Consider the following 12,115-nt stretch of genomic DNA (forward strand, 5'->3'; position numbering starts at 1 on the left):
ATATAAGGAATCGTACAACACCAGGTTATAGTCCAACAGCTTTATTTGAAATCACAAGCTTTCGGAGCGTTCCTCCTTCGTCAGGTGACTTCGTCCTTCGACTCACCTGACGAAGGAAGAAAGCTCCGAAAGCTTGTGATTTCAAATAAAGCTGTTGGACTATAACCTGGTGTTGTACGACTCCTTACATTTGTCCACCCCAGTCCATCACCGGCATCTCAGCATCTTGAATATAAGGATTATGCCCTTATTTCTTTTTCTCCTGTTGTTTCCAACAAATTTCTCTGTTATCTCCCACACTAGAATAAGTTTGTAATCAATATTTATTGTTTCTTTGTTGGTTAACAACAGTTCAGAGTCTCTCTTCCTGCTGCTTTGGCCATGTAGAGAGTGGTTCTGCAAGTTTAGCAAGTGCTCTTTGTTGCTTTTCAATTTACAATGTTCCCTGTGCCAGCTTACTGACACTATGTTGGATCTTGGCCCACTTCAGCCTGATTGGTGCGACTCTGGCTGATCCTCCCTTAGCCATGGCCGATTTCGGTTCTTGGTTTTAAAACTTCAATCCTTCCCAGTGACTGATTCATGCAATATTTGATTATATTTTGTTGGCTATTTTCAAATTGTGAAACCTGCTCTTAGCTCAATATAGAGGCTCATTGTGACTGCGTTGAAGGCCATTCTAGCTATATAGTTGTTAAAACTTGATTCATCCATGTGCAGAGACTTTGTGGTTGACACTAAAGTCCATCTCCATTCCTTGTCAGATAGGGAATTCTGGTTTAGCAGAGAACATTCTCAGGAGTGCCCCCTAAATATGAATATGTTTGTATGACAAGGGAGGAGATAATGTGGCCTCGTGTTCCTCTTAACATCGGTCTCAAATCAGCTCAACCCTATAGTCTGGCTCCTGGTCTGTTGCTGTCCAACACCAGCCTCAGACAAGTGGCAAGAATGTCCAGCCCCCAAATGTCAGCCAGACGATTTTATTGCATTCACCGACGCAGCTTTTCATGCTATCTGAAGCTTTTGCCTTGGCTCTGGTTTCAGCTCTGATATTAATGTAGGTCAGCTCTGACTGACAGTGAGCCTCAACAAGAAGCAGTTCCAACCAGGCGCAAATCCACCGATGCCAGCATACTTCTCTGATGACCAGTGTGAGGCCTGTGACTGGGAGTTTATGCAGAAAGGAGGTGGACACCGAGTTTAATGCTTTCATTAGTTTCCTTGGGTCAGTTACTGGAAATTGAATCATACGTGTCCATGAGTCTGGTTCTGGAGGTTTGGGGGTCAGCCATTCTGGACCTTACAAGTCTTGACATTCTTAAAATTGTAAAAACAATGAAAAGGTACAGAGAAACTTGCAAACAACACTCTGAGGTGTTAAACACAGCCATAGTAAATGACTTGGAGCTTGAGTTTGTTTAGCAGATGTTATGGCAAAATGAGTTACTGGTGTGATGAGATGCAATGAAGCTGTTCGAGGGAGCAGTGCAAAATTAATTATTGTGTGTTTATCTGTTTTCAGTCAACAGTGGCTGCAGGTAACTTAATATATCAAGGACTTACATTGTAATGTTTTTTTTTAAATCAGGATCTGCCAAAAGTCGAAGAAGTAAATATTGTTCTTCCTGAAGAGGTAGAAAAGGAGCCCATTGGGATTGTCTCCAGTATTATTGAGCGACTGGGTACGTAAAGTATATATCACTGGAATAAAACACCATTCTTATCCACAAGTTTAGGTGACATGGCACATAGAAGCAATATTACTTGTGTCCATGGATCTAACAAATAAACAATTCTTTACAGTGGTGTGTAATATTGGCATTTTATCTCGTTTACCGGGCTTCTCCATTTCAGTGTCTCTACAGAGCAGATACCCTGGGGTATCTTCACCAACAAGGTTTCCTTTTATCATGCCCAGAATACAGAACAAGGATAGAGACCAGACAGACTTGTGTTCAGTAAATAAATGTTCCACAGAGACTTTTTTAAATGGGAAAGCCAAGACTAGCAAAAAGAAAATTGCAAATCATCCCTTTTCTCCTCACCATTCCCACTGCAATCTCAGGTAAGATGCCACCCCAGCACACCAGAGAAGAGCTCTGTAAATTCAAATTGGAAAAAAAACCTCCCCAAAATTGCTTAATGGCATGTGGGAACTTTATGCATAAGTTCCTGACTTTGATGTACTTACTTGTGGAAGTACGTTCTCCTTTAATAACTGTTGCAAATAACCACCAGCATCATAGCATTGCTACTAATGACAGAATCATTGTGTACTACTTGTCATGTAAGTGAAAGGGGAACTGTTTTAAATAGATCTCCGTCACAGGCAGCACAAAATATAAAAAGTTCAACTGCTTTTAACTTTTTTTCAGTTTAATTTGTGTGTGCCCACCGTAAATATTAGTGCACTTTTGTAACCCAAGTACAACATCAATAATACTAGTGCTACAGTACAGTAGTCTTATTAAACCCTTTGGCTTTGGCCATTCAGTGGCACATTTACGAAGTACAGAGTCGTGTTGATCTTAGCTGTGTGCCATTTTCTCGATCGCTGTTTGATGGCACTTGAGATTAACTTGTGTTAATAATGTGCAACCTGGCAACAGTTTCTGTTGAGAGGGACCTGTATGCATCTCTAAGGAAGTTGTATTAGGAATTATGTATTTAGAACATATGTGGTCCACTTTGTAGGAAGAACATTCCAGAAATCTTGTTTGTTAAAGTGAGAAATATTAACTTAATTACAATAACCCATTTTTATGGTCTTTTTCATACACCACTTGGTCTGAATAAGCTGTAATCCTTAATTAGATAAAGTGAGTTGTGTTATTTGAAGTTTTAATTGTTAAACTATTTTGAATAGTAACATGCATACAATTTACACTAGCTTATTTATATTTTGTATTTGTATTGTCTAACACAACGTTTGCACCCTTTATTTTTGTACTGTTCATGTTTCTATGAAATTGTGATCATTAATCACTCCTCGATGGTGCTTGTCTGTTCAGAGAGCTGTCTGAGAATGGAACATAATATAACAATCCTTTTACCAAACCCATTAGAGATTGGCCTAAATGATCACTAAATAGCAATAGAAATATTGAGTGCATAGTGTTGATCTCATGTTGAAGGTTACTTTGATAAACTAGTGCATGACCAAAATGGAGCTGTCTTAGTTTTAAAAAAATCAGAATCATTTTAAAGTGCTTTTTTAATGCAGTGAAAAATAATTTAAAAAGAATTATGCTTGGGCTTCCTGACAAGCACTGCATTAATTGCTCTGAAGAGATGGTGGTGGATCTTCACATCTCTTGTATAATTGAATGACTTGCTTGGCCATTTCAGAGAGCATCAAGAATCAACCATGTGGTGTTGTCTAGCGTCACATGTAGGCCAGACCAGACAGGGGTGGCAGGATATTCATGAAATTTGGATTTTTACGACAATCCAACAACTTTCTTGGGAACTTTTCTGCTATTAGCCTATAGATTACCAGACTGATTGAATTCAATTTCACAACTTGCCATAGTAGGATTTGACCTGTGTTGCTGGTCCAGTACCATAACTATCACACCACCGTGTTCTAGCTACATTTCTCTACATTATTCTACTTCTCTTTAATTTATTTTAAAGGTCCCAGTTGTTTTCTGAGTAGGCTGATTTTAGACCAGACAGCACTAAGGGGGCAATAATTGATCTTAATGCAAATGTTTGGAGAGTTCCCTTAACCATAGTTCTTTCTCTTATTCACTGTCCAGCAACCCCTGCTGGAAAGTGTACATGTGTAATGTTGGGTGAGGACAGAATCGGGCTGAACTGTGACACCTTCATCTTCCAGTTAAGTAGCCTGGCAGCACTCACTGTTTATGCTTAAACATGAAGAATGGCTATTTGGGCGAGGTATAAGAGGACAAGAGGGACTTATGGAACCATACCCCAGCACGATTCCGTACCTTCAGCAGAGGTAGAAAATTGGAAAGCGGGGGAGTTCTTAAGGAGGAAGCCTCAGCATCAATTGTATTTTTAAAAAACTGACTGTTATGGGAGCTGTGAATAACATGTTTTTAAACTCACTTCTGTTGAACTAATATGAGTATTTTGTTTTCAAAGTGGGTGTTAATGTCATTGTCAGGGAGAACTATCTTGGTAGAGTCACTGAGCTTAACCGTGTGAAGGAGCTAAATTCACATGTACAAATAAAATTACAAAAATCACAAACATTTTGGGTTAATATTATCTGTGAATGTTAACAGAACTCCTCTTGATGCATTCTGGGGGGAAGGTATCCCTTAACATCTATTTCATCTTTTTCTTAGCTCAAAGTCTCGATTGTGGAAGTCACAGGATTATTGTTTCCCATGAAGCAAAATCTGTGAGCACTGATTTGAATACTTGTACCTGAAAAGGTCTCCCTTCTCCCACAGAAAATGTATCCTCATCAACCACGGCCTGGGGGGGTTGGGGGGGGGGGGATGGTGGTGGGTGGCAGTTGGGGGGGTGGCTTGTGGATGTCAGATTGTTTGGTGGAATTCATAAGCCTTAAATATTATTTTAGAAACCAAAATGGTGTTTTTTGAGAGTATGGCATTTTCCTTAGAAAATGAATACATTGTACCGTGACATTGTGTGAATGATAGCAAGGCCGTGTTGCAGGTTTGGAACACTTTCCATTTCAATGTGAAACATTCTAAGATGAGATGCAGTGAGGTTAGATGCAGAGTTGAGCTTTCTCCACTGTCTCAACAACATGCTTCAGTCCCAATCTCTCAAGAGCTTTCTTTCCTACACCAGTGCAACATTTTCCACACCAGTCATCCTGTGCCAATAAGTGCTTAATTAGAAACAATTTTATGTGGTGGACCCATGTCCATCAGGACCTGAATTGAAACTACCCAAATTCATTCCATGTATTATTATCAGACAATGAGGAGACTTCCTCCCATACTGATGGGCAAGTTTGAATCAAGATTCCAGAGGCGGAAGGCCATTGTCTAACCCACTGTACCTGCCACACCAACATGACAGTGGCCACGTTTATCAAGATTGTGTATAAATTTGTTCATGTAGGGGCAGGCTGATTAAAATGTGAAATAATACTTGTACGTGACAGTAAGGAGGATCTTCTGAAAAACTCTCTTAATTGACCACTGGTAAAAGAATAGGGGAACATTTAACGAGATAGAGGAAGTCTGATAATATAACCACTTGGTGTACCAGGCTGTTGTGTCATGGAGTGCTGGTACATAACTGTATATGTCGAGTTCCTGACTTCAGCAGAAAGCATGCCATTTCTCCACAGAGATGGGAGAAAAACTGACAGTCAGATTAATCAACATTACTCTTGTACTTAGTAACATTAAGGGAAATAGCAAAGGCTTTTATAAGAACATTAGAAATAAAAGGATAGTCGAAGACGGGATGTGAGCACTTGGAGATGAAGGGGACCTCCTTCAACTTGGGATTGAGGGAACGGTCGAAATACTTAGTAAATATTTAGCATTCATTTTTACAGAGAAAAACAGAACGTGCGTTTATCTAGAGCACTAGTAAATTGCCCATTGCGATGCCCATGGTCAGTTGTTGATAAGTTTTTCTATGTATGCACAATGGCAGTGGAGTTGCAAGAAAGACTTCAGAAACTAGCTGCACATCGCCACCCATTGGTCACAGCCCGCAACTACATGTTTAAAGGCAACTGTTTACATCAGAATTTCCATTCTAAATGTTTACATAAGCAGGTTCAGTATTAAATGTTGACATAAAAGTGAAAAAAATTAATGACAACTGGAATTTGGACAGGAAGAGAATGCATACTCAACCTATATTATATTAAAAATCTTATCACATCCTCAGGATGTCCAAAAGCACTTTACAGCTAATGGGTTACTTTTGAAATGCAGCCATGGTTGCTATGTAGACAAATGTGGCTGCCAATTTGCACACAGCATTATCCCACGAATAAGGAATAAATGATTGACTGGATAATCTGTTTTGGTGGTGTTTGAAGGAAAAGTTTTGGCCAGAATATCAGGAGGGCTCTCTGCTGTTCTTCAAATAGTGACATGGAATCTTTTACATCCACCTGAGCAAGCAAATTGAGTCTCTGTTTAACTTCTCATCTGAAAGATTGCACCTCCAATAATTCAGCGTTCCCTCAGCACTGCACTGAAGTATCAGCCTTATGTGCTTATGGCTCTAACCCAAAATCATCTCACTCAGAGGTGAGAGTGGTGCCAATTAATGCAGGAAGATGAAAGTAGGCCTATAGGAGTAACTGGAGGATGTGGAAGAGCAACTACTGGGAATTCGTATTCAATATTAAAGTTAATGCGACTAAAAATAGAAAAGACTCCAGGCTGAAATGGTATGCGGCCCAGAATACTGAAGGAGATTGGGCAAGAGGTTTTCAGAGAGATTTTCTAGAAGTCTTTTGAAATGATAATTGAACGAAAGGACTGGAAGATGGAAAATGTTACACTGCTGTTCAAGAAATGGAAAAAGGATAAGCCAGGAAATTATAGATTTTGATTGTAGGTATACTTCTAGAATCGATAATACAAGATGAAATTGGTGAACACTTACAAAACTACAGGCTAATCATGAAGAGTCAACATGGACTTGTAAAGTGCAGGTTTTACTTGACTAATTTAATTAAGTTTTTTGAGCGAATCACAAGAGTGTATAGATAAAGGGGATGGATGTTGTATATATCCTTGTTGGCAAAATTAAAGCCCGTGGGATTAAAGGGACAGTGGCAGCGTGGATATAAAATTAGTTTGGGGACAGAAAGCAGAGAGTAGTAGTGATCGGTTGTTTTTCAGACTGGAGGGAAATATACAGTGGTGTTCCGATGGGGTCAGTATTAGGACCCCTGCTCTTTTCGATATATATTAATGACCTGGACTTGGGTATAGAGGGTATAATTTCAAAGTTTGCAGATGACATGAAACTCTGAAATGTAGTAAACAATGTGGAGGATAGCAACAGACATCAGGAGGACATAGACTGGTGAAATGGGCAGACACATGACAGATGAAATTTAATGCAGAGGAGTGCAAAGTGATGTATTTTGGTCGGAAGAATAAGGAGAGGCAATATAAACTAAATGGTACAATTTTAAAGGGGGTGCACATATACAATCTCTGAAGTTGGCAGGACAAGTTAAGAAGGCTGTTTTTTAAAAAAAACATAGGATCCTGGGCTTTATTATTAGAGGTATAGAGTACAAAAGCAAGGAAGTTATGCTAAACCTTTATACAATACTGATTAGGCCTCAGCTGGAGTATTGTGTTCAATTCTGGGCACCACACTTTGGGAAGAATGTCAAGGCCTAAGAGAGGGTGCAGAAGAGATTTACTAGAATGGTACCGGGGATGAGGGACTTCAGTTATGTGGAGAGACTGGAGAAGCTGGGGTTGTTCTCCTTAGAATAGACAAGGTTAAGGGGAGATTTGATAGAGGTATTCAAAATCATGAACGCTTTTGATAGAGTAAATAAGGAGAAACTGTTTCCAGTGGCAGAAGGGTCGGTAACCAGATAACACAGATTTAAGGTGATAGGCAAAAGCGCCAGAGGTGACATGAGGAAACATTTTTCTACACAGCGACCTGGAATGCACTGCCTGAAAGGGTGTTGGAAGCAGATTCAATAGTAACTTTCAAAAGGGAATTAAATAAATAGTTGAAGGGAAAAAATTTACAGGGGTATGGGGAAAGAGTAGGGGAATGGGACTAATTAGATAGCACCTTCAAAGAGCTGGCACAGGCACAATGGGCGGAATGGCCTCCTCCTGTGCTGTACCTACTATGAGATGGATTTTCTGAAGCCATTTCATAAGGTGCCACATAACAGACTTGTTAGAAAAATTAGTGCACACGGTATTCGAGGCAATGTAGCTGCATGGATAGGGGAACGGGTCGGGAACTGAAAACAATGAGGAGGATAAATGAATGTTTTTCGGACTGGCAGGATATGGGTAGTGTGCACCAGGAATCTCTCCTGGGGCCTCTTTTACTTTCCATTTATATAAATAATTTGGACAGAAGCACAGCGGAATGAAATTAAAGTTTGTTCGTGATACCAAATTAGGAGATGTGACAAGCATGGAAGAGGTAGTAGGAGGACATAGACAGATTAGTGGAGAGGACAGATAGGCGGCAGATGCAGTTCAATGCGGAAATGTGAAGTCGTACATTTTGGGAGATAGAATCGTGAAAGCAACTACACCCTAAATGGTAAAACTCTTAACAGAGTGGAGGAACAGCGAGATAGAGAGATGTGGATAGATTTTTAACAGCGGGTAGAAAAAGTAAATGAGGTTCTGGATTTTATACATGGGGTGTTGAATACGTGATGTTCAATTTGTATTGCGTGAAGTTCTGGGCATCCTATTATAAGATATTGGAGCCATGGTAATTGAAGATTCACTAGACTGTTACTAAGAATGACAGGCTGCGGTTATGAAGAATGGCTTGAAAAATTGTGGCTTTTTTCACGAACAGATTAGGTGGAATCTAATTTTGTTTTTTTTTTCGTTCATGGGATGTGGGAGTCGCTGGCAAAGCCAGCATTTATTGCCCATCCCTAATTGCCCTTGAGAAGGTGGTGGTGAGCCGCCTTCTTGAACCGCTGCAGTCCATGTGGTGAAGGTTCTCCCACAGTGCTGTTAGGAAGGGAGATCCAGGATTTTGACCCAGTGACAATGAAGGATCGACGATATATTTCCAAGTCGGGATGGTGTGTAACTTGGAGGGGAACGTGCAGGTGGTGTTGTTCCCATGTGCCTGCTACTCTTGTCCTGCTAGGTGGTAGAGGTCACGGGTTTGGGAGGTGCTGTCGAAGAAGCCTTAGCGAATTGCTGCAGTGCATGGTACACACTGCAGCCACAGTGCGCCGGTGGTGAAGGGAGTGAATGTTTAGGGTGGTGGATGGGGTGCCAATCAAGCGGGCTACTTTGTCCTGAATGGTGTCGAGCTTCTTGAGTGTTGTTGGAGCTGCACTCATCCAGGCAAGTGGAGAGTATTCCATCACACTCCTGACTTGTGCCTTGTAGATGGTGGAAAGGCTTTGGGGAGTCCGGAGGTGAATCACTCGCCGCAGAATACCCAGCCTCTGACCTGCTCTTGTAGCCACAGTATTAATATGGCTGGTCCAGTTAAGTTTCTGATCATTGGTGATGCCCAGGATGTTGGTGGTGGGGGATTTGGCGATGGTAATGCCGTTGAATGTCAAGGGGAGGTGGTTCGACACTCTCTTGTTGGAGATAATCATTGCCTGGCACTTGTCTGGCGTGAATGTTACTTGCCACTTATCAGCCCAAGCCTGGATGTTGTCCAGGTCTTGCTGCATGCGGGCATGGACTGCTTCATTATCTGAGGGGTTGCAAATGGAACTGAACACTGTGCAATCATCAGCGAACATCCCCATTTCTGACCTTATGATGGAGGAAAGGTCATTGATGAAGCAGCTGAAGATGGTTGGGCCAAGGACACTGCCCTGAGGAGCTCCTGCAGCAATGTCCTGGGGCTGAGATGATTGGCCTCCAACAACCACTACCATCTCCCTTTGTGCTAGGTATGACTTCAGCCACTGGAAAATTTTCCCCCTGATTCCCATTGACTTCAATTTTACTAGGGCTCCTTGGAGCCACACTCGGTCAAATGCTGCCTTGATATCAAGGGCAATCACTCTCACCTCACCTCTGGAATTCAGCTCTTTTGTCCATGTTTGGACCAAGGCTGTAATGAGGTTTGGAGCCGAGTGGCCCGCTTGATAGCACTGTCGACGACACCTTCCATCACTTTGCTGATGATTGAGAGTAGACTGATGGGGCGGTAATTGGCCGGATCGGATTTGTCTTGCTTTTTGTGGACAGGACATACCTGGGCAATTTTCCACATTGTCGGGTGGATGCCAGTGTTGTAGCTGTACTGGAACAGTTTGGCTAGAGGCGCAGCTAGTTCTGGAGCACATGTCTTCAGCACTACAGCCGGGGTGTTGTCGGGGCCCATAGCCTTTGCTGTATCCAGTGCAATACAAGTTTTCAAAATTATGGAAGGGAGTAAACAGTGAAGATTATTTTCATCGCTGAATTGGTAACAAGGGGGCATAAACAAGGGGAGATGTTAAAAGAAATTTTACTCGCAGGGTGGGTACAACATGGAATGATTTACCAGAAATGGCTGTTGAGGTAGCCTATAAATTATTTAAGGGAATTGGTTAACTTTTTCATGGGGAAGAATACAAAAGGATATGTAGAAAGGGCAGAGGAAAATGAGATTAGAGTTAGATGGCTTTAGTCGAAGAGTGAGCGCTGGCAAGGGCATAATAAGATGACTGGTAGCCTTCTGCATTGTAAATTATATTACCAACCAGTTAAAGAATCTGAGTCTTGGGAGTATGTCTGTTGCACAGTGATGCATGGCAGAACAGGAACTTAAACTCAAAAGAAAAATAGTCATGGTGTTGAGGTTGGAGGAAATCTGTGACTACTGCTGATTAATCCCATACCATACTTTGTGTCAGGAATATTACGTACGAGGAAGAATTTACATTTTTAAAATGTAGGCAGCAAATTCCTGCAAAAAGCATCTGAAAATTACCATACTTATTGCTTATAGGAGCACGTTTGCAAGTGGGATGGGATATATGTTGGGAGTCATTATCACTCATTGGTCTTTGACCATCTAATACTATTTTGGCTCTTTCAGAATTTATTGCATTTTTCAAAAACAATTAAAGTTATATTTTGTTATCCGGTGACAGGTGAATATGTTTTGCCCATAGAGTTTATAATCAAAGAGATCTCGCTATATTTGATGCCACTGCAAACTCCTGCAATGCCACTTGCTTTTATTTATTTGGATTGTGTTGCTAGTCTAAAGGCACTTCAGCATTGACTGTAAATCATTATGCGGAATGATACACCATTTTTACTGAGTGTGCAGTTTCCACATAATTACCAAGATTAAAATAAATGAGTTTAAATTGTATTTGGAAGGCAAAACATTTGTGAAAAATAAGTGAGGCTGTTAATGAAGTACTTTAACTGCATAACAATGTCAAAACAACATAACATTTTCACTGAACTTTATTGACAGATGTGCTGCATATTCAGGTTTCACATTATAGTGGTTCTCCCGGTAATAAAGTGAGAGGTGCCCAGTTGGTGGTGCATTTTGTCTGTTGCAGCTGAAAGATATCCTTTGCTGTTCATTGTCACTGATTTTTGGGCTGCATCAGATATTTCTTGTGTGTTCTTAAACAGTAAGAGTTGTTTAAATCTTACTCCTCCACTCGGTATAACTTAAATAAATAGTCCGGGCCACTGAACTCGAAAGAGATAGTTTTATTCACTTAGTTAAACATAAATGCAACTACAATTTACTCGCAATGATATAAGACATACATCTGTTTAAAGCAATACATCTGTTTAAAACAATACAAGCAATGATATAAGACATACATAGGTTTGCCTAAACATACAACCTTAATAGCTGTGCCAGAAGAAGGTGATCAGTCTTCCTTCTATCAGCACCCATGTCATGGAGTTTTGAGAATTCTAACTAACTGAGGTCTTTGGCTGTTCTTATATTGGGTTTGTACACCTTCCCACCCTTCTTTCATCCTATTTAGTGCGCTTGCACGACACCATCATTTTCAATATAGAGATGTTGTCTCTAATTCTTATCTCATCCACCAGACAGTGGATGCTTTCAATCACAAGGCCATTTCATTACAACATGTTTCAGATCTTGAAGCTGATAACACACCCCTGTTCCCATGAAAGCAACAAGTCTGTAATTTTCCAAAAGCTTTGTTTGCAGTTTTAAGTTATGAACACACCCATAATAAGCCTTTGCCGCCCTCGGTTAGCCTATTTCCCAAAGCATGTTGGATAATGATACTGGATTACTTTCTCATATTCCCCCCCCCCTCCTTAGCTTAGTGCTGTGCTTTAGCACTAACCCACCTAATCCAACTTTCTTATTCCTTCTTATAGAAGCGTTTCATTTTAATCTGGTTAATGTCCATAGTTGTTTCCAACATGATCAATTTCTGTCTATAGGCACTGAGGGGTCTTTTTTATTGCAACACATCATTATAATC

General features: G+C 40.7%; 1 protein-coding gene across 1 annotated transcript in view; it reads left to right on the forward strand.

Annotated features, from left to right (window-relative positions):
- The window catches only part of naf1 (nuclear assembly factor 1 homolog (S. cerevisiae)), a 244,372-nt gene that overhangs the window by 93,243 nt on the left and 139,014 nt on the right, over positions 1-12,115 (forward strand). Inside the window, exon 4 of the mRNA XM_067968758.1 lies at positions 1,592-1,685. Within this exon, the coding sequence (XP_067824859.1) occupies positions 1,592-1,685 (94 nt within the window). The remainder of the gene's footprint in view (positions 1-1,591; positions 1,686-12,115) is intronic.

The sequence above is a fragment of the Heptranchias perlo genome, chromosome 1 (genome assembly GCF_035084215.1).
Source record: "Heptranchias perlo isolate sHepPer1 chromosome 1, sHepPer1.hap1, whole genome shotgun sequence".
NCBI classification, from domain to species: Eukaryota; Metazoa; Chordata; class Chondrichthyes; order Hexanchiformes; family Hexanchidae; genus Heptranchias; species Heptranchias perlo.